This window comes from Phocoena phocoena, chromosome 2, assembly GCF_963924675.1.
Source record: "Phocoena phocoena chromosome 2, mPhoPho1.1, whole genome shotgun sequence".
Taxonomy (NCBI): Eukaryota; Metazoa; Chordata; class Mammalia; order Artiodactyla; family Phocoenidae; genus Phocoena; species Phocoena phocoena.
In genome coordinates this window covers 98,916,827-98,940,812 of record NC_089220.1, presented here as the reverse complement: position 1 = coordinate 98,940,812, position 23,986 = coordinate 98,916,827, and the positions used below count along the sequence as shown (strand labels likewise).

The 23,986-nt window shown below is 37.0% G+C and overlaps 1 protein-coding gene across 1 annotated transcript in view; it reads left to right on the top strand.

Annotated features, from left to right (window-relative positions):
- PRTG (protogenin) overlaps positions 1–23,986 on the top strand; it is a 128,564-nt gene that overhangs the window by 46,919 nt on the left and 57,659 nt on the right. Inside the window, exons 3-11 of the mRNA XM_065871732.1 lie at positions 9,193–9,337; positions 11,060–11,193; positions 12,717–12,854; positions 13,121–13,279; positions 13,884–14,043; positions 14,856–15,103; positions 17,182–17,346; positions 20,614–20,919; positions 21,659–21,847. Of these exons, the coding sequence (XP_065727804.1) occupies positions 9,193–9,337; positions 11,060–11,193; positions 12,717–12,854; positions 13,121–13,279; positions 13,884–14,043; positions 14,856–15,103; positions 17,182–17,346; positions 20,614–20,919; positions 21,659–21,847 (1,644 nt within the window). The remainder of the gene's footprint in view (positions 1–9,192; positions 9,338–11,059; positions 11,194–12,716; positions 12,855–13,120; positions 13,280–13,883; positions 14,044–14,855; positions 15,104–17,181; positions 17,347–20,613; positions 20,920–21,658; positions 21,848–23,986) is intronic.

Below are 23,986 nucleotides of genomic sequence, written 5' to 3'. Positions count from 1 at the left end.
TGCAAAGCTGTGATTCTAACCCAGATCTTTAGATTTTAATATCTGCACTCTTAACCTCAAGGCTATGCTGCTGCCCCACCTCCATAAATTATGCCCTGTATTGTACTGGACTTTTTCCTGATTTTCTTTAAACCAGCTAAGATTAAATTTTACCATAGTTTTAATATCATTTACCTCAGTTTTCTAATGCCTTAATTTCTGTCATCAAGAAATGAAAATAAGTTAAGATTGGAAAAACAGTAAACACTTTCTCCTAATCTCATTGCAGCAGAGCCTCAGAAGTAGGAAATCCTTTTCTCCACTAATTTTACATGTTATACATTGTTATTTTTATAGGCCACTATTATAAAAACTCATGCATGTCTTTTTTTAAATCTTAACCACAGCCTAACATGTGAACCATTAGTTTAAAAATCAGGATGGGGGGCTTCCCTGGTGGCGCAGTGGTTGAGAGTCTGCCTGCTGATGCAGGGGATGCGGGTTTGTGCCCCGGTCGAGGAAGATCCCACATGCCGCGGAGCGGCTGGGCCCGTGAGCCATGGCCACTGAGCCTGCACGTCCAGAGCCTGTGCTCCGCAATGGGAGAGGCCACAACAGTGAGAGGCCCACGTACCGCAAAAAAAAAAAAAAAAAAAAATCAGGATGGGAACTTTCCTGGTAGTCCAGTGGTAAGGAATCCACCTTCCAATGCAGGGGACGCGGGTTCAATCCCTCGTCAGGGAACTAAGATCAGACATGCTGTGGGGCAACTAAGCCCGCACGCCACAACTGCAAAGCTCGTGCACCACAATTACTGAGCTCGTACGCCTCAACAAGAGAGCCCACACGCCACAAACTACAGAGCACACGTGCCCTTGAAGCCCTCACGCCACAACTAGAGAGAGAAAGCCTGCACGCCACAACTAGAGATAAGCCCGAGAGCTGCAACGAAGAGACCGTGTGCCACAACAAAAGGTCCCACAAGCCCCAACAAAAGATTTTGTGTGCTGCAACTAAGACCTGCTGCAGCCAAAAAAAATAATAAATATTTTTAAAAATTAAAAAAAAATAAAAATAAAAATCAGGATGAATAGATATTTGAAACTGTTGACATTATTAATCTCTGGCCTCATTTTATAGTTTCCCAGTCTTCCTTAGCATGGCCAGTTTCTTTTCGTTCTCATCAGATGAGGATCTGTGATGCAGATTCGTCAGTCCGTCCGATCTCTCTTCCTACATTCTCTGTTCAGGCACCAAAGTATCCCCCAGCCTTCCAGGTGTGTAGGCCGGAAACCTCAGAACCACTCGGGTCTTTCCTCCTGTTTCCCTTGAACATCTTGTGGCCACATCGTGTTGTTCAATGCACAGCATCTTTTGTATGTGCCCTGCCTTCCATTCCAGTCATCTCTGCCATCATTGAAGCCCACAGCTGGTCTCTCCTTCTCTTTCTAATGGCCTCTTAACAGGTCTCCCTGCCTCTAAGCAGTATCTCTGTATAGGTATTTGACTGTTTGATGATCAAATGTACATGGGCTTAGAACTAGGAGAATAATAATAAAGGAATAGCTAATATTCCCATGAGGTAAACTAGTTTTTTAAAAATAGATTTAAAAGAAATGCTTGATTCCTCCACGGGTTCGATACCTGGTCAGGGAAGATCCCACATGCTGTGGAGCAACTAAGCTCATGTGCCACAGTTACTGAGCCTGTGCTCGAGAGCCCACGAGCCACAACTACTGAGCCCGCCTGCCACAACTACTGAAGCCCGTGCGCCTAGAGCCCGTGCTCTGCAACAAGAGAAGCCACCGCAATGAGAAGCCCGTGCACCACAATGAAGAGTAGCCCCTGCTCGCCACAACTAGAGAAAGCCTGTGCACAGCAATGAAGACCCAACGTAGTCAAAAATAAGTAATAAATAAATAAAAGATCTAAAATACTTAAAAAGAAATACTTGATTCCTAAATAAATTTTAGACTGATTCAATTTACATGCATATATCTATCTTTCCTATCTTTAACAGGTTCCTAGAAATGGAAATAATACTACTTGAGATGAGACCCATAGTTTCAAAATCCTAGTACACCAGAGTTTAAAGGTGTTATTTGTTTTGGAAATTTGGGAATTTAACACATATTCTTACCCAGCTAGAAAGCCAGTGCATATGAACCTCTCTTTGAGCAGCAGAATTGCTTGGATGTAGAACCAGTAAGTTTTGCCTTCCTCAGAAAGTTTGAGAATCTCAAGCTTTTACTGAGAGAATTCACATGGGATCTTTGGAGATTACCTGGATTCAGATCACACCCTCACCTCACTGGCTGCAGAACCTTAAGGAGGTTGCTAATCTCCTTGTGTCTCAGTTTCCTGAACTGACAACTAGGGTAATAATAGTTGTGAGGATTAAATAAACTAGAGTATGTAATGTACTTAACTTGCTGCCTTTCAATAAAGTATATGTTAACCTATAGTTATTTCTGTCATCATTATAACCTCTGTTCTGTGCTTTCATAATATTCCGTAATTTTCCTTCATAGCATTTATCACAGTTTGAAATTACTATATACTTGCATAGTCATTTAGTTAAATGCCTTTCTCCATTGCTAGACAAAGATCCCTGAGGGTAGAGCCTCTGTTAGTTTTGTTCATCATTGGATCCTTGACATCTTGAACATACTAGGCACTGAATAAACAATTGTTGCATGAATGGATTTAGAAGAGATTACTGTAGTCGAAAATTGTTCTAAAGTGTGATTAAAATCCTTTTCTGGAATAGAGAGACAGTTAATCTGGCCCATTATTTTATGAATAATTGCTTGATTCAAAGCCTGTCAGGGTTAACTACACATTAAATGAATGGTTTGATTATAAAATAGTGGGATTGATGTTAATATGACTCATGGAGATTAACTTCTTTGTGTCATAGTTATAATGTATACCTTTAGTAGCATAAATATTCACTTTTTTATATAACTCTTTTACACTGACTATTTAAATACTGTTGCATGCTTACCATATAAATAGTTTGGGAGTAATTGATGCCAAACTACTTCTTTCTTTGGTGAGGTGGGGTTGTTAAAAGCCTGCTGACAAATCTCTTTTATTGAGAATGTACCCCGTGAAAAAGAGTTAAAAATACATAGTAGAACGAAAAATATCAGTTCCTTTCGATGTAACAAAGATATATACGTACATTCAGTTTTTCTAGTAATTAGGCTAGGCAGATTAAAGATTTAGAAGGAGGGTGACTAAGACAATGCTTTTGGACAGCATTTAAGATTGAATCACATTCTTTGTGAGATTGTGTTGTTCATGGTGGTTTTAGCAGTAATGGTTTGACTTACAAGAGCATTTGAATTGATAGGTGGAAGCCACTTACGAGTCAAATGCAGCCCATATCAAACACTGTTGTATGTCTGGAGGGGAAGAGGGAAAATGAGAGCAGGGAGACCAGACAAGAGATTGTTATAGTGATTCCATTGAGATATGTTGGGACAGGGATACAGAAATGGGTTTAATATATGCTTAGGAGTTAAAATCAGTGGAAAGTGGTGATTGATGGAAGAGGGTACAGGGTGGGTGGCTGCACAGTGGTGTGACCGACTGAGGTAGAGATACAGGCTGGGAGGAAAGAAGATGATTTCATTTGGGACACGATGAGTTTGAAGTAACGTTTTATAACTTGCAGGTGAAGAAGTCCAGTAGACAGTAGGAGCCATGGGTATGAAGCTCTGAGCGTGGTGACCTAAGCTGGAGATGTATTCTGGGGACTCCGAAACAACAGATGGATGTAGTTGAAAACTGAAAGTGGATGAGATCACTCAAGGAGAATATGGAGAGAGAAAAGAACAGAGAACTCTAGAAGGGAGGGCAGGAGGAGGAAGGAGAGCCTCAGAGGGAGTGAGAGGAATAGGAGTGCGCAGTGTCATAGACAATGTTTCAATAAAATAATAGGGGAAGAAGGCAGATTAGATGTTTGAGGCATCGCGTCAGAGAGAAAGAAGGGGAGACAGCTAGAATTGACTATTTTTTAGGGAAGTTTTGATGCCGTGGGGAAGAGAGAGAGTGGGTAGTTGCTTGAGGGATTTGTGTTGTAAAGAGAGGCCTGGAGTTTTGTTCTCTTTGTGTTTTGAGTTTGGGAGAGAATCACTTTTTAAAAAAATATTCATTCGTTCGTTCATTCTGCTCTGGGTCTTAATTGCGGCACGCGGGATCTTCCCTGTGGCATGTGGGCTCTTAGTTGCGACATGCATGCGGGATCTAGTTCCCCACCAGGGATGGAACCCAGGACCCCTCTGCATTGGGAGCACAGAGTCTTACCCACTGGACCACCAGGGAAGTCCTTAATCACTTTTATAAGCTGAAGGAAGGGGTCAGGAGAAGAAGATTTTAAATATGCAGGAGAGGGAAATAAAAAACACAGATATATCAGGTTCCCAGAGGCGAGGGCAGAGGAAGCTGGTGGCACCCAGATGGAGGAGTTACAAAAGGAAAAAAGGAACTTTTTTTTTTTTTTTTTTAACATCTTTATTGGGGTATAATTGCTTTACAGTGGTGTGTTAGTTTCTGCTTTATAACAAAGTGAATCAGCTATACATATACCTATGCTCCCATGTGTCTTCCCTCTTGCATCCCCCTCCCTCCCAGGAACTTATTTTTAAGGTTGAGTCATGTTTGCCTCTTTCTCTTCAGTCTCAGAGGTACTGATGAAAATCCCAAGGAATATCTGGCTTGGTCTTCTCTGGGCAAAATCATTTTGCCAGCAGGTTGGTTCAGAAGAGACCAAGAAGTTAGACATGTTAAGTATAAAGGTGATTTTGAGGATTAAAAAAAAAAATCTTTATACAGTACTTGCTTCATAACTTGCTGAAAACCAGAGTGGGATCAAGAAATAATCTTACTTGATGGATGTATTAACTAACCTTATTGTGGTCGTCATTTCCCAATATATGCATGTATCAGACCTCAGACTTACACAGTGTTGTACACCTTAAACTTACACAATGCTATTTATCAATTATATCTCAATAAAGCTGGACGGAGGGGGAAAGAAACTAGGTTAAAGATTGCCTTGGGGTGGGGAGGGGAGTGGGAAGATTAGGGAGTGATAACTGAAGGATATGGGATTTCTTTCTGAAGTGATGAAAATATTCTAGAATTGATTATGGGGATGGTCACAAGCTCTGTGAATATACTAAAATCCATCGAATTGTATACTTTCAATGGGTGAATTATGGAATGTAAATCACATGCAATGTGAATTATATCTCAGTAAAGTTGTTTCATACACACACACACACACACCACCAAAAGTAAATAAATATCCTTGCTGTATTACAGGATACATCCATTTATGTTTTAGTTCTCAGACTTTTGTGACTCCAGAGTTCTAGCCCATTTGACCTAAAGTGCAAAATTAGTTTAGTTTTTGTAGTAAAAAACGCTTAGGGGTTTCATAGACTTATTTGTCTGGGAAAGAGAGGGAATTGCTCAAAGGTAGTGGTTCAGAGACATCATACTGTTTGGTTGATTAGATGAGATTCAGAGTGAAAACAACTCAAGTGCCTAAGTGGTTGGAGGGAAATTACTCAAGGCAACAGAGTGATTATATTGTTCTCAGTAATCACAACACTGATAAAAAGTTGTATACTATATAAAAAGCCCTCACTATGTTGGTTTATTTAATCTTTATAAAAATCCTTTTAGAGAGGAGGGACAGATATTTGTCTTTAAAAATAATACACTGAAGTATGGGGGGCTGATTAGAGTTATAGCCAACAAAATAATGAAAAGCATTATTTTCTTCTCATCCCAAGCCTTGGTATTTATACCTGGGAAACTCCCTACATTTCTGGTTACTTTGTTTAAAGACCTAATAGAATTGGAAAACAGTTTTTAAATTTCAGGTTAATTCAACAAGTATTGTTTTAGTGCCGAGTCTGTGCCATTCATTGACTTAAGGGATCCTGCAAAGAATATGACCCACTACTCACCCTCATTGAGCTCAGAGTGTAGAATGGGAGAAAGACTTGTGAATAAGTGACTATAATACTGTGGGATAAAAGTAGCAATAAAGGTCTTCATTTTACAGAAGTAGAGAAAAAGGTCAGGAACAGCTTCCCGAAGGTTCAGACAAGAGAACTAGGCTTTAAATGATGATAGGATTTCATCAGCTGGACAAAGAGACCTAGGATATTTGAAAGAGAAGGAAAGCTCATATAAATGCTCAGAAGTGTGAAATATGGTATATTCAGAGAATTAGAAATAGTTGTGTCTGTGGAACATAATTTCAAGTGGTTGAATACAAAGTGACAGAGGTTTGCAGGGACTAAATAATTCATCAGTAACACAAATTTGTATTTTATGACCATCACTCTGGAAGGTAACTCTGTTGTCAGGGCAGATCTCACCTAAGACACTCCAGCAAGACTTCCAGGCAGTAGGTGATAAGGACCTGAATAAAAAAAGAGTACTATTAGGGATGGAGAGAAGTCAGATATGAGATGTATACTGATAGATAAGAGATATGTCTCATATGTATGTGTATCAGATAAAACATACTGAATTAGGTGCTTGATTCATTGTAATGGGATAATGGAAGAAGAAATTGTTCAAATAGATGGGGTTGGAGGAACTACTGCTTTATGAAGAAAAGTTAAACTATATTAGATATTTCAATCTGGGTAGGTAAATGCTGGGAAAGAGTAAGATAAAAATTCCCACTTTGAAGTCTGTAAATTGAATATAGATGGGATTATCAATGACAAGTAAAGCTAAAGGTCACGTCCTCACACATGGAAGAAATAAATATGGAATCAAGAGCAATTAATAATTCATAAAGCAGGCATTAAACTTTTCAAAACTTAGGTCTTAATTCCTCCAAAATATGAATATATGCGACAAAAGTTTAGTTAATTAAATGAAAGATAAGCTTACATTGTTATTTGTAAATAGATTAATATCCTAGAAAGTGATTACAGAAGCAATTAAAAAGAAAAACTGTATTGATTTTGAGAGTTTGGTGTTCTTGAATAGTGATTCTTAAACATTTTAGTCTCAGTCTTTTTTTTTTTGCAGTACGTGGGCCTCTCACTGTTGTGGCCTCTCCTGTTGCGGAGCACAGGCTCCGGACACGCAGGCTCAGCGGCCATGGCTCACAGGCCCAGCTGCTCCGCGGCATGTGGGATCCTCCCGGACTGGGGCACGAATCCGTGTCCCCTGCATGGGCAGGCGGACTCTCAACCACTGAGCCACCAGGGAAGCCCAGTCTCACTCTTTATATGCTTAAAACTTCTTGAGGACCTCAAAGAGCTTTTATTTATATGGGTTATATCTATTGATACTTTATTATTAGAAATTGAAACTTAGAAATTTTAAAAGTATTCATTAATTAATTTTGAAATTAAAACATTGATCAATTATATATTAACATACACATTTAATGAAAAATAACTATTTTCCAATACATTTTAGTGAGAGGAGTGGCATTGTTTTACATTTGCCCAAATCTCTTTAGTTAGCTTAATAGAAGACAGCTGGATTCTCACACTGCATTAGGTCTGTTGCTTTGTCATCCATCATGTAGCTTCTGGAAACACTATATACTCAACAGAAATGAAAGTGAAAAAGGCAAAGGATGATTATCATAAAAATGCTTTTGACCTTGTGGGTCCACTGACAGCAGCAGTTTGAAAACCAGTGTTCTTAAAGAAGTAGGAATTTTCTGTTACCTACATAAATAAAGTATTAATTTACCCCCACTCCACCCTTCTTGGAAGTTGATACTCCTAAGAATATTTTCACTTTTATTCACTGACTTTGTTCCATACCTCTGAAGGCCCATGATTCATTTACAGATTAATGAAGTCAAGTCCAAGGCAGAGTTTGTTAGTCTTCTGTGACCTTTTACCCTTCCCAGTCTAATGAAGCATAAGGCATCTAGCCCTTATTCCTTCTATTTTTCTTCAGAATTTCTCATTTTATTGGTAAATTGTAAAGGCATATATATTTTTTGAACTGGAGTTTGAGGATGGGGAGTAAGACTATCATTGGGGCCCTTTCTTTATATCCTGGAAGACTTAGTAGAGGGAAGGCAAGCTACACTATTACCTGGAGTCTGGACTCCATCAAAATGTGAAACCATGGACATGATGACCAGTTCCTAGAGGCTTGTCTAGAATACTAAAGAAGAATTATCTAGAAAATATCAACACTTAAGACTTATTAAGTCTAAAGATAGTCTCTCGAGTCTGTGTACCTTTTTATTCATCAGACACATCATTTGTCTTCACTCTTTCCTCTCTCATTCTGCTCCAACAATACCAACCTCATTTGATTCCAGACATGGAGTGACATGTCTGTCTAATAAGAACCAAGTCTCAGTTTTCATTATACCTGTAGACTCTCTCCATTCTCACTGCCACCACCCAGTTCTTTCATTTTGATTTAAACAGCCTGTTGATCTTTTGATTTAAGGCTCTTTTTCTTCAATCCATCCTATCTAACAATACCTGATTAATTTTTCCCAGACACTACTGTTTTCATGACACTCCTTTGCTCAAAACTTTTCAGTGATGCCTTAATTTGTACCACGGTACAAATCTGTTTTATCTCTACTCTCCTTCCACTTTTCCATGAACCCTTTATCTGATTTATTCTACAATAGTTAGTCCCGGCTGTTACCGTAGAATCTTGTGAACGCAGGCTGCACATTTCTTACTTCTGTGCTTGCCTTCACGTTGCTCCTTTAACCTGGAATGTCCTTTTTTTCTTCTTCCATCTAAACCCAAAGGGTTCTTCAAACCTCAATTCACAACCAATCCCTGTAAAAGGTTTTTACCTGACTAATCTGTCTTTATTGATTTCCCTCTCCTCTGAAATACAATAGTGTTTGAGATTTGTACTACACAGCTTAGTATATCATTACATACCATTGGTAATTGCTTATTTTTGTTTCAGTTATATTAATTTTTTGCCAAAATAGATCTGAGTTTCTTGAGAATTTCATTTTGGGAAAGACCAAACTCCTTTAGCTGGACAACTGCCCAGTGGTATTTCTAAAATTATTCCTTAATTTCTCTTTGTGCTTGTTAAGTTGAGTTGGCCTTATGTCTGGGCAGGAGTTCAAGTTTGATAAATAATATCTAGCATAATGTTATTTCCAAGTATAGTATGGTAGTGCAGGTACTTTTTCTGAATTTGACAAACTTTATCTTATAGCTATTTCTGCATTTGAAGTTCAGCCAATTTCTACTGAGGTCCAAGAAGGTGGAGTTGCTAGATTTGCATGCAAGATTTCATCAAACCCTCCTGCAGTCATAACGTGGGAATTAAATCGGACAACTCTACCTGTAACTATGGACAGGTAAATACAGCTTTTGTCTTTGAATATGATACAGGAATGACAAGGACTTCATCATAAAACTGTATATGGGGGAAGACCACTGTGGAGTTCATTTTCGTTTATGGTAATAATAACCAATTTCTTAAAGACACTTCAAACTTAGGCAAAGAATTAGATCATCAGTCTCTGGTACATGGGGCATAGTTCCTGGTTTTTTTGGTTCAGATCAGAATTCAGATACTCTACCTTAGTGCTTTGTTCCTTTCCTCAAACATCTTTTCCAATCATGGGACCACCTGAGTACCTGGATGGCAGCCCAAGGATTTAGGAAGCTGAATTACACGTTTAGTGCTGGGGATAGTAGTGCTGGTCTAAGGGTCTCCCATATACGCAGTGGTGGTTGCCCACTTCCATCTCTGCCTTCTGCTTACCAACCCCCTCTACACTACCTACACACACACATACATACGTGCACACGCTCGCACACATACACACACCTAGTGCTCTGAAGGCAGTCGGAGTTTAGGGGTCAACTTGGCAGCAACTTCAAAAGTTTGATTCCAATCCTGATGAGTAGTAATATTCCTTAGGAGGCAAAAATCCCTTGCTGAAATGGTAGAGAGAACTAAGATGGACAAAGTTATTCAAGGAAGAGCTTAAAAAAAAAAAAAACTTACATTCAGATATATCTTGGAGAGTACATAGATATTAATAGGCAAAAAATCAGGTATTTGAAAAATATCATACTAAACTCTAGACCACCAGTTAGCTAAATGTAAGCTATAATGTCAAATGAGATTCTGTGTAAAATTACAGTGATAGATTTCACAAATCACATACAGGTGGGGGTCCCCAACCCCCGGGCCATGGACCGTTACCTGCCCGTGGCCTGTTAGGAACCAGGCTGCACAGCAGGAGGTGAGCGGCAAAGCTTCATCTGTATTTACAGCCGCTCCCCACCGCTCACATTACTGCCTGAGCTCCGTCTCCTGAGCAGCATTAAATTCCCATAGGAGCGCAAACCCTACTGTGAACTCTGCACATGCGAGGGATCTAGGTTGGACGTTCCTTATGAGAATCTACTGCCTGATGATATGAGGTGGAGCTGAGGTGGTGATGCTGGCACTGGGGAGTGGCTGCAAATACAGATTATCATTAGCAGAAAGGTTTGGCTCCACAGAGACCATAATAAATCAGTTTCCTGCAGACTCATATCAGAGCCCTATCAGTGGTAAGTGACAATTAAGTTGCATCTTACAGAGTAGACAAGACATAAGCAACACACTTCAGGTGTCACTGTCTCCCACCATCCCCAGATGGGTCCATCTAGTTGCAGGAAAACAAGCTCAGGGCTCCCACTGATTTTGCATTATGGTGTGTTGTATAATTATTTAATCATATATTACAATGTAATAATAATAGAAATAAAGTACACAATAAATGTAACGTGCTCGAATCATCCCTGGGGGGACCGGGGAAAAAATTGTCTTCCACGAAACCCATCCTTGGTGCCAAAAAGGTTGAGGACTGCTGAGGTACACCATAATTACTTATGTTTTAGAGAGTTGTAGTAACGCAAATGAAAACAATTGAATCAAGCTAATATTTTTAAAAGTCTTTAAAGTATTATTGCATCTGGCATTTTTAAAAGATTGAGTATATGAATTCTTATCATAGAATATATGTTAAGATAAAATATAAAATCTACTACAGAGAGTTTAATCATCTTTCCTCTCATGACAGGGTAACTGCATTACCAACAGGAGTATTGCAGATCTATGATGTTGACCAAAAGGATGCTGGAAATTACCGTTGTGTTGCTGCTACTGTAGCCCACAGACGTAAAAGTATGGAGGCCTTGCTCACGGTGATTCCAGGTACCACACATAAGTTGATTTTTCAGTTTTTAATGGGACCAGCTATTAATTTGCCTTCTCTGGCTATAATAGTATGCCATAAAGTAGTACTTCAATTACATTTAAATTTTATTGTAATCTATTTGGAAAATGGATCATTTTTATCTATTTAAGCAACCTTCTTCTCAAACTAACTTGTTTTATATGTCAATGTCAACATCTTTAAGAAAGATTGAATTTTTGTTTTGTAAGTACTTCATTTTTGTTTTTAAAATATAAAATACAGAAAATCTCAAAAAAGAATAATAATCATCTATTTCTACTAAAATTGTCCATTGTCAATAAAAATACATTTGTTTCCAGTTTGGGTTTTTCTTTTTGTTGTTTTAAGAAAAATTATAATTTGCATTTGTAGAAATGATGCATGTTTTATTTTAAAGAGTAATGTCTGTAAAAGTAAAATAACTTTTTTTACATTAAACAGTGTAAAAAGTACAAAGATATATTTTTAAAAATGTCCCTAGTTCCATATCCAGAGATTATCACTGTTAACATTAAGTGAACATAATTTCATATATTTTACCATTCATAAATATAGTTAGAAGGGAAACTAGCTTGAGAGATGATATGAAGAAAGAAATATTTATTTTATTAAAATGGAATTATACATAGATGCTAGTTTTTTATTTTTAAATAATTAAATTTACTTGAATGTAGTGGAAGAAAACCAGACCTAAAGACATTGTTGAACTTCACATGAGTGTTTACTCTTCACAAGAGATATTACTTCCTAAAGATCCTTTAAGACTAAAAATTTTTTCACAGAAACATTGAGACTTAAATTAAATTTTTAATGCCATGTTTTAATTTTAGGTGGTATCTATTAGCTTCTTGGTATGAAGCATAAAGACAAAAGCACTCTCACACTTCTTTGTTTGCCCCACTGTCACATAAATTCCTAACAAGATTAGTGAAAGCATTAAGTCAGTGTTTGAACCTCAATTAAAAGTGGATGATATGGAAACAACCTCAGTGTCCATCAACCAGTGAATGGATAAATAAAATGTGTCTTATCCATTTAATTAAGTATTAATCTATTTTATTATTCAATAAAAGAAATGAAGTACTGGTACATGCTACAGCTTAGATCAACCTTGAACATTATGTTAAGTGAAAAGCCAGTCCCAAAAGACCACATAATGCATGGTTCCTTTTTTCTGAAATGTCTGGAATAGGCAAATCCAGAGACACAAAGTAGTTGTCAGGCTATGGGGAGAGGAGATTGGGGAGTGATTGCTGATGGGATGGAGTTTCTTTTTGGGGTGTTGAAAATGTTTTAAAATTGATTATGATAATAGTTGTATAACTCTGAAAGTACTAAAAACCACTGAATTATATACTTCAAATGGGTGAGCTATATCTCAATAAAGTTGTTTTTTAAAAAAGAAAAAAGTGAAAAACTTCAGGATAGATATTTTAACTCATTTCATTCATTATATCTTATTTATAATTTTTTCTTATATCCTGCCTTTTCCATCTCAAAGGTAAGGAGTCTAAATCCTTCCACACACCAACCATTATAGCAGGTCCACAGAACATAACAACGTCTCTTCATCAGACTGTTGTTTTAGAATGTGCGGCCACAGGAAATCCCAAACCAATCATTTCTTGGAGCCGTCTTGGTAAGTCTTAGGAAAAAAAAAAAAAAAGTCTTTTCCTTCAACTTTGTTCATACGGGTGAAACTGATAACATGTTTATTTTATATACAGTACACATGTTTGGCAATTATGTGGCTTTTAACTTTCTGGTATTTCAGTGTGTAGAGGAAAAGTTTCAGCATAGAAAATTTTAGACTTTTTATGATAATGATTGTTTGAATAGTGATCTTTTGACAAATTTTAGATCACATGTTACATTGTTTTAACTGAACTGTTCTCTTTGAAATAGATCACAAGTCCATTGATGTCTTCAATACTCGGGTACTTGGAAATGGTAATCTCATGATATCTGACATCAGGCTGCAACACGCTGGAGTATATGTTTGTCGGGCCACTACCCCGGGCACACGCAACTTTACAGTTGCCATGGCAACTTTAACTGTATTAGGTATGTTTTCTTTCCTTCTGCAATCAGGAGAATCTTACATCTTAACATTTGCTGTTTTATCTCGTAGCTTACTTACACTTTTCTTGAATTTTGTAGTGTTGATATAAAATTATAAACCAGTGATGAATTTTAGGAGGAAATTAAAGCCCTATGTTAAAATATAACTAGAATCATTCTGAAGTTACCATCCTGTTTGCTTTTATAACATTATGGTCCTTCTTAGTTAATTTAAGCTTCCTTTTTAATTTCCTTCTCACCCACCTACAAATTCATATACCCTTTGACCAGTCTAAGATTTTAATCTATTGTCTCCATGCATTCACAAGTGGCTGTATATTGGGCTTGGTTAAGTTAGGATTATGGCACACATATTTTTAGTGTGTTTGTATAGATGGTGTCAATGGGGAAAGCCTGGGGAAAGTGGACATTAACTGAGCAATGCAGAGAAAAGACATCTGGAGAGATAGATAAATGTAGAGTGTAGACAGGAAGCTCAGAATGTCAAATATTTTCAGGGGTGGGACTTGCGTCACTTGCTGTACTGTTCCTTGACTCTAATCATTCCTGTTTGGACAAAAATATTTTCTTTTTTCTTTAAAAATAGCTCCTCCTTCATTTGTCGAATGGCCAGAAAGTTTAACGAGGCCTCGAGCTGGTACTGCTCGATTTGTATGTCAGGCAGAAGGAATCCCCTCACCCAAAATGTCATGGTTGAAAAACGGAAGGAAGATACATTCAAATGGTAGAATTAAAATGTACAACAGGTGGGATAAGTCACTTTGCTACTATTTTAGATAAGATATAATGGCTTTAGTAATTCTTATGTGAAACGGTTATAGTTATAATATCAAATACCTAAATTATCCTGGTATTTTAAACTGAAGTAAAATCAATAAGAAATAAACATAAGAGTGTAATATCAGCATGTCAAAAATCCTTTTGTATTTTATATGTGGATCGCGGAAGTGGTAGATTATAATGAAATGAATGTTGAAACAGTTCCCCAGACCTGGGTTCTGGTCCTGGTAAGCCACCAGCTAAGTTATTAGCAAGCATGTTAACCCTTTGGAGTCTCAGTTCCTTGTTCCATAAAGTGAGGAATTTAGAAGGAAATAATTAAGTCTCTAAGAGTTCCTCCACAGTTCAAACTTAATGATTTTAAGAACTCATTTTTATTAATATAAATGTGATTCTTCTTGTATCACTCTTGTATGTTGAACAAAACTTTTAAACATTTTTGTTGACCTGAATTTTATGTAGCATTGCAATGTTATAGAAATTTAGATGCTACTACAGATTAATATACTTTCTTAATAAAAGCCAAATTTTAAAAAAGAGATTAAGCTGTCACCTAAAGCAAACAGGATTTGGATATCACAAGTACTTATTTATATAGACTCAGAAAATAAGAGTAATTTTAAGCAATTCATATAGATTTTTTTCGTAGGGCTGGTCACACAGTTTTTTGTTCTTAATAACTTGTTTTTTAAAATTAAGAGTGCACTTAGTAATAGCTTAACTTTATTTTTATGTCATCCTTAGAATTTTCATTGGAATAATTTTTTTCTTTCCTCAGTAAATTGGTAATTAACCAGATTATTCCTGAAGATGATGCTATTTATCAGTGCATGGCTGAGAACAGCCAAGGATCTATTTTATCTAGAGCCAGACTGACTGTAGTAATGTCAGAAGACAGACCCAGTGCTCCCTATAACGTGCATGCTGAAACCATGTCAAGTTCAGCCATCCTTTTAGCTTGGGAGAGGCCACTTTATAATTCAGACAAAGTCATCGCTTATTCTGTGCACTACATGAAAGCAGAAGGTAAGCAGTTTGAGTACTGTTTATTTTTATGTGCTATTTACTGTCAGGGATTTGTTTTCAATATAAATGATGTCTCACATAATCCACAAAATATTTTTGAAGTTCTGTGGCATTTACCTCTTTTAATAAAGTAATTACTGTATCACCTGTGTATAAATTTTTTTGTTAAATTTTGTATTGTTGTGTACTTTATGTATATAAGTATAGTTTAAGATTTTCTGTTTAGAAATAAGTACCATCTCTGCATGCTAAAAGTTACAGAGTGGTGTACTTAGGAATTTCGTTTCAGCCGAGATGTAAATTCCTTCCCTAAGACTTAAATATATCAATTTAAGTATGCAGTTACATAGGAACAATGGTGTAACTGCTTAATAAAATAATAAGGTGAACTGTAGTCACTATAGCATGTTATTTTTAAAGGGGAAAGTAAACATTTTCAGGTTCCCCATAATATGATTTTATGTATTTTGATTATTTTACTGAAATCTCATAGAACTCTCTAAAAACTGAGCAGGATACTCTTTATTGATATCTCATTTATTATGTAAAAGTAGATACCAAATCTTTCTTAAAATTTTTATTCAGTTCCATTTCTGGAATCTTTTTTATCCTTATATTTTCTTTTGGCAAAAGTTTAGAGGAAAAACTAGTTATAAATCCTAGAGATTTCACTATTGATTTCTCATGGAAACAATGGCAGAGGTTTACAGATTTTAGTTATATACAAAACAGCCTACTTTTTATGTGATAGACATTCCAAACAAATTCAGATACCCAAAGAATGGTGATATAATAAAATTGTCTGTACAAACAGGTGGTTTGTTGTTGTTTGTTTTTTGTACTTTGAAGTAGTATTTTGAAAAGGAGTATTTTGAATTTAAATCAGGGGTCATGGTAGCAAGAAGAATGAAAGTCTGTTAACTGAGCATGTTGGAGTATGTTAATTCCCTTTTTAATGATTTAAGAAGGTAAAAGGAATGCTGGTTTTGGTGGAGACCACTCTTGTTCGCTATTATGGTTGTTTCATTAGAGCCCTCCACATGCGGCTCAGTGGTCTATTCAAAGGCAGAACAAGGCTTTTTAATTCGAACTCAAGGACCTTGTTTGGTAGGTCAGAAATCGTACTATGCAGTTCCTAATTAACGAACCATTAGCTAGTCTGTTGTGAAATGCCTGTAATCTTGTCTAATTAAAATGCTATCAAGTTAATTCAGAAATGTGGGAAAACTTAATAGTGGAATTTGCCTTCTGTTTTGTTTATAAATCCAGTGTGGAGAGAAGGGGCTCCATCCTTTGAGAGTTTTGATTAAGTTGACGTGCCTTTACTGTGAATTGTTCGCAAAGCACAGTAGCTGCCAGCGCTCTTGTTCCACTTTACAAGTTTACTCTGTAGGAATTAAATCCCACAAAGACAAATCCTCTTCTATACCTTGCTATGCATATTTTATTAAGAATTGCTGAGAATTTTTTTCCTCTCTGGGGGGGGAAAACCCTCATTGTGGAACAAAACATTTTGAAGCACATTCTGTGCCTCCCAGTTCTTTTGCTTTCAATATAAGTAAAAAGAACAACTTGTGTCAGTCAAATTTAATAGAATCTCTAGGGGCAAAATGAGATCTTTTGCAGGACAACTTTTGGTTTGGTTTGTTTTTATAAAGAGTAGAGCCATTACATTCCCTACTGTCTCTCCATTTATGTTTAAAAGAAAAAGGAAACCATGAGTTTAAGCAAGTAAAATTTACACTGTTAATGAGCTACAGTATTCTGTAGCATTAAACTCTGTTGTGTTACTGCTGTACATTGTCTCTGCTGTGGGTTTTGACTAGATGTTAAACGATGTTTAGAGAAGATTAATTGTTTTCAGTTTGACTTATTCAGGAAAAATTCAAACTAGTAATTTGTAACAAGACATGGTTACTTTTAGAAAATAAAAACCTTCCTATTCACATGTTTTAAAAGGTTACAAAGATAACAGAGAGATCCAAGGACCAGTGTTTCATAGTGGAAGAAAATGGTTATGGTCTTGTTAATTTTATTTTGAATATTCATAATTTTTAGACACTGATTCCTTAACCTAGGTTTAAACAATGAAGAGTATCAAGTAGTCATCGGAAATGACACAACTCATTATCTTATTGATGACTTGGAACCTGCCAGCAATTATACTTTCTACATTGTGGCTTATATGCCAATGGGAGCCAGCCAGATGTCCGACCACGTGACACAGAACACTTTAGAGGATGGTAAGAAAACGTGACTCCTCTAGGTCATCTCAGCATGAACAGTAATATGCTTTATCATTTTCAATGAATATGTGTTCTAACTCAGAGAAAATATCCTGGTTTTGGTTTAAAAACAAATGTGATAACCAGCAGGCTAATTTACCATTTCAAATCTTACTCTCAGTTTTTGGCAGTAACATGATGAAGAGCACTTTCATTTATAATTCGTAATACAAATTTTAATAACAAAATTGTCCTTCTGTTTCTTCAAGTTCCTGGTTTAAATTGTAAATGTGTTACAGGGTTTTTGGTTTGTTTTCTTTTCTTTACTGAGGAGAACAAAATGTGAGATTCTCTAGGTGGGAAAAAATATGATGACAGTTACATATTGAGTGTATGTAATGACTGGAGTTCAGAGGCATTGGACTTCTGAAACTGGGAGTTTTAGAAGTTTAGTACTTGTCAGTTAAAAAAATTCTTATAAAATCAGATAGCAGTTAGTTTATTTTTAGATACATTGTGCTTATTCTGCATAAGCAGGAAAGTATTGCCTGTTCAGTTTGTTACCTGGGGTTGGAAATTGAGTTGCTGTCCTTTTGAGGGCAGGCCTCCATATACTCTTATAATGGTGGGAAATTCTATCCATTAAAATAGTCCTGGAGAACTGTTTCTCCTCCTCTGACTCTTCATCTCTCTCTTCAGGGCCTCTCCATGGCCCATTTTTGTACTCTGCAGTGTGAAAGGGGGATTGTTTAACATATACTCAATTATACTGTTCTTCCTTTACACATGTTTTTGCATCCTCAAGAAATGGTCCACCTTTAGTTTTCAAAACACTTTTATATAAATGATTCTCACATCTTTTTCTTTGTCCATTTGGTCCCAGATCTATTATATCTCTATACTACTACTTGTGTAAATGTTTATAAATTCAGACTTTTACTAAATGAAAAAATTGTCATTGATCTGGATGATGAAGTCCACATTTCAGTTTTCGTTTAAGAGTCTGTTCCATTTTAGAGTAAACCATGACCTCTCTGGTTACCTAATTACATTTAACAACCTCTGACATGCATATCTAAGGTGAAACACAGGCTGGTGTTTGTTGTAGTTGTTTTGGGTTTGTTTGGTATATGAGGTGTATTCCCCCATACCCTTCAAGAACATGTGTCTTAGCATAGCAAGCTACTGGTTAAAGCTTGCCAATTCCAAATAAGTTGTGATCTCAAAGTTTTTCTCCTTTTAAACCTTTCCTTAATTCTGCAACTTTTTTGTTTAATTTTCATTTTGTTTTCTGGATAACATACGGACTTCTGACACTGCTTTTCAGTTTTCTGCATCAGTATTCCCCCATTTCCTCAACCTGTACTTCTCAGACTGAGATGTGTGGGTCTCCTAGTGTGCCCGTCAGATACAACTAACACTTTTGGAGTGTCTAACACTGCATGTTCTAAAAACGTTCCCTCCATTTATATCCTTTAATCCCCACATAACCCTATGATAGAAGAACCATTGTTATATAACAGATAGTAGGGTGTTGGGGATAAGAATATAGGCTCTAGATCTACTTCTTCACTTACAAGCTGTGTGACCTTGGGTAAGTGATTTGACTTCTTTGTACCTCAGTGTCCTCAGCTATAAAGTAGAAATGATAATGGCACTTTCTTCATTGGGTCTTTGTGAGAATTCATGAGTTCATACACATAAAGGACTCAGAAATGCTTGATTGGTTTTCCCTTTCCTACCTATTATTTCATTCATTCAACAAATATTTATTGAGTACATGCTGTGTGTTATTCAGTATTTAGTAGTGAATGAAAGAGACAAAAAATTGTCCCATACCTTGTGGAGCTTACTTTCTGTTGTGGGAGAAGGGACAGAGGAACAATAAATAAGATAAACAGTCAATGATATGCTCTGTTAGATAGTAATAAGCGTTGAGGAGAAGGGGAAAAAAGCAGGGAAAGGGGTAAGACTTTAGACAGAGATACCTCATGTAATAGGTGACATTTGAAGACCTGAAGGAAATGAAAATGAGGGAGCTGGCTAGGCAGATGACTGGGGGATGTGAATTCTAGGAAAGGACATGGAAATTGCTAAGGGCCTGAAGCACAAGCACGACTGGACTGGAGGGAACAAGCAGAAAGCAGTAGGAGATGAGGCACAGAATGAATGAGGAACCAGCCATATAAGTAGGTAGGGCTGTGTATGAATCCATAATGAGGACTCTGGCTTTTACTGTGAGTGAAATGGGAGCTATTTTGAGCAGAAGAGTGACAAGATCTGACTTGCAATTTAACAGCAAATGTATTGGAGACTAGGTGGTGAAGAAGAGGGCAGAGGCAGGGAAATCTGTCAGGAGGCTGTTGCAACAAAACAGGCCAAGGGTGATGGTGCAGGGACCAAGGGGGTGGCTGTGTGAGTAGTAGAGTCATAGGATTGAATGTGGAGAGTCTATGGAGGAGTCAAGGGTGACACCAAGGTTTTTGTCTTGAGCTGTTGGACAAATAATTGCCATTACTTGAGGTAGGAAAACCTGTAGAAGAAGCTATTCTTTTCATCCCCATTTTGTATATGAAGAACCCTAGACACAGAGAAATTAATTTGGCCAAGATCACACACAGACAGTAGTAATTGATATAATAGGGATTCAGTTACACAGAGACTAACTCCAGAACCCATCTTAGCTCTTAATATTAGACTGCCTCCCAGTTTACCTGGCTCATTTTCCTGGACTGCCTGTTGTATTCGAATTATTTACAGGGAAAAAACATTGTTTTCATATTAAGCGCCATACATTATAATTAGGAATACAAAATTCACACTAATTTTTAAGATACAACTCTTACTAAACACTTAAAATTAGATACAGCTCTTACTAAACACTAAAAATTATTTGTCAGGTTATAACCCTGGTGTCCTAAGCTTCTCCATTCTTGTGTAATTCTCTCTTCCTTGTTTTAAGGCATTTTGGTTAGGGTTACTGAGAAGTATTCTCATATTAAGTAAGCTCCTGTTAATCCGAAAGAACATCAGAACAGTCACAACAACAACAGTGAAAACCTTGCTTTCTTTGGTTCTCTATATCGGATCCTCCCTCATTATTTTTTCTTTCCTTTTTCTGGTTTGTACTCTGCTTGACTGGAAACCTCAGCTAGGGCTGAAAGTATCTCTCTCTCCTTTATTATGTGATGTGTTGCTGTTAATATACTTCAGTAAATACTGGTGTGCTAGTTGACAATTTTGATGCTAAATATTTATAAGCAACCTGTTTTCTTGTATGACTAGTTCCCCTGAGACCTCCTGAAATTAGTTTGACAAGTCGAAGTCCCACCGATATTCTCGTCTCCTGGCTGCCAATCCCAGCCAAGTATCGGCGGGGCCAGGTGGTCCTCTACTGCCTGTCCTTCCGCCTGAGTACTGACAACTCCATCCAAGTTCTGGAGCTCCCAGGGACCACTCATGAGCACCTGTTAGAGGGCCTGAAACCTGATAGTGTCTACCTGGTGAGGATTACTGCTGCCACCAGAGTGGGTCTGGGAGAGTCTTCAGTATGGACCTCACACAGGACACCCAAAGCTACAAGCGTGAAAGGTAAATGTTGACTACTGAGGAAGAATAACACAGTATTTTTCTTTTTTTTTCTTATCTAACTTATGTTTATATTTTAAAATTTTGTCTTATGAATTAAAGTATTCCATCGATCATGGGCTTAATTGAAAAAAATTTTTAAGTTTCTATTGAGTAGTTGTTTTTTGCATGGAGCTCATTAGTTTGTAAAAGTTTTGGTTACTCTGTGTTTACTTAGCAGATCCTTCAAAGACAGATGGGTCCAAATCAAATTGAATTACCAGAAGTTACATATTAATAGAGACCTAATTAATATCATTGCCATATATATATTTTTTAAATTATCATTTTAGTAGAAAAACCATAATACTAGGAAGTTCCAGACCCACCTTCTCTTTTACTAATGTGGAATGTAACATGACTGGGCTTTTTCTTGTTAATTGAGTAATAATAATGCCTGTTCTATCACAGGGGAATATTGGATGGTCAAAATTAGGAAACACATACTGCTTCTTTGAAAAAACTTAAAATACACATGTAATTTTGTTCTTATTTATATACCTTAGTTTTTTAGGTAGTATTTTATATTTTTAATTCTGTCTCAAAATTTAATATCATTGTGGAATTTTTAATATTAAGGTAGAATATAATTGTTGGCATTGAATTTTTATGCAACTGTTGGTTTAAAACAGAGAGAGCTATATACTGTTCTGTGTTTTCATGTGCATTACGAGTTTCTTACTCATCTGGTGAATTTTTCTAGCCCCTAAGTCTCCAGAGTTACATTTGGAGCCTCTGAATTGTACCACCATTTCTGTAAAGTGGCAACAAGATGCTGAGAACACAGCAACCATTCAGGGCTACAAGCTGTACTACAAAGAAGAAGGGCAGCAGGAGAATGGACCCGTTTTCTTAGCTACCAGTGACCTTCTCTATACTCTCAGTGGTTTAGGTGAGTGAACCTGTACTGTTTTTCCTTTTTTCCTTCCACCCTGACCAATTGGGGAAAAAAGTTATAGGATATAAGGCAGAAGTAATGACTTAATGGTAAAAAGAATTGACCCTGCTACATCATTGTGCATATTCTACTGCTTAAGTCAGTGAATGGTCCTTGACTCACCATTGTGAGTGAATCGGTACAATGTCAGATAACCAGGTTATCTTTCTATCTTCTCCCCACCTTTGGGCATCGATTTTCTTTCTAAAGTTCACTTCTGGTGGAGTGAGATCCTGATCAATTCTTGTGACTGTGTGGTGGATGTAGAATAGAAATGTAAAATTAGGAATATCACCAAATGATCAGATAATACACAATAATTTAAGTTTAACTTAGAAATTGCCTGAGAGTGCCAGGTAGGTGTATTATTTTGCATGTGTGAAAGATATGTAAATTATGTACAAAATAATGCTCTTACATATGACCCATGTAACTGTAAATATTTACTTTATGTAGTTCTAACCCAGAAACACTAAAGAAAAAGCACTTAATTTTGTGTTTGGGTTCATCAGAGTTCTGAAAGACACTTTTACTCCCTATTCATCCTATCTTTGCACAGTGAAAGGATTTCATGATGAAAACATGTTTAGTAGAAAGTAAAGACACTTATAACTACAGTAAATGCGTGAGTATAAACGTACTCAAGGTGTAGAATGCACACTTAGCTATTTGTTGCTTGTGAGTAGATTTTTACCCTTAAGCACAAAGCAGCATCAACTAAATTCCTCCTGGATTGTTACCACACCTTCTGCACATAATGGAAATTTACAAGCACTCTGGCTTTCCCTGTAACAGACTGCCCTTTGGAGTGCAGGAAGGGAAGAGGCACAGGGGTCCCACAGGAGACTGCTTCATTATTTTTCCCTGGCCTCACAGCACAAGCTGTGAGAACAGCATTAGACCCAAATCCCTGTGCAGTAAGAAGCAGTGGTGGGAATCTGTTTTCAGACCCAGGGACGCAGAACCCCATCTTCCAGTTCTTTGCCGTAATTTTTCAGGTGCCGTTTTGCTCGTAATCTTGTTGTGTTGGATTTTAATTGAATCTGCATTAGGTTAAATAAGTTTCACAGTTGATCCCTGTCACACAGCTTTATAAAGGACGAGGAGAAGTTACATATGTTCCAGGGTGACCTTCCTTAAGCCATTGATACTCAGATGATGTTAGCCCAACCTACTGTCAGCCATTCAGCAGCATTTATTTCTAGCCATGCCTTCTCAGGGTGCCCTCCCTTTCCACATGCATGTCATTTAGTCAAGAAAATTTTAGTCAGTATCAAGTTAAGAAACAGGATTTGAGACAATTTTTGATGAAAAATCATACATCAAACTCAGTACCTCCAATTTCTTCACTGATAAGGAAGTATACGTACATTGAAGATAAAACAGTAGATTGTTAGACAAGTCTTACTGAACATATAGGTAGCTTATTCTAAACATGAATAATTTATTAGAAAAAAACAAAAGACTGCTGTGCTTGTGAAAAGTTTAGAGAAACATTTTATTAAAACTTAGCCAATTAAAAACAATTCTTTAAAATTTTTCTACAGTTGGCATATATATGAAGAAGATCCATTGATTTTTGTTGAAATTTTTTGTAATCTCTGAATAATGGCTTTCCATCCTATATACCTTTATTTCTATGTTTTGAAAATAAATTACATCTATTTACTGCCTGTGTTTTTATGTCATAAAATCCTTTGCATGTGCCATTTGCAAAGGATTTAAAATCATTTTATAGTGCATAAAAGTAGGAAATGATTTTGTTTTACTCAATATACCCCGTCTATTTAAATAGCCGCGTGTCTCCTGACTGGAGTCGACTGGGTGGCTGGAGTAATTGCAGTGCAGGGTTGCAGAGTACTGTCTCATAGCTGTAGGGCTTTCTTGTTAGATGGCCTGTTCCATACCCCTGGAGTTGCCGTGTCCAGGGCTGGATCGGCTGAGTGGCAGGGATGCAGTTGTGTGGATTCAAGCACTGTGCAGCTGTTGACTAGATCACCTTTAAGATGCCTTCTAATCTTGAGAGCCCTAAGGTCTCATCTTCCTTTTCTACAAAGTCACTCTTGGGGCCTAGCCAAGCTTACAGCAAGCTAA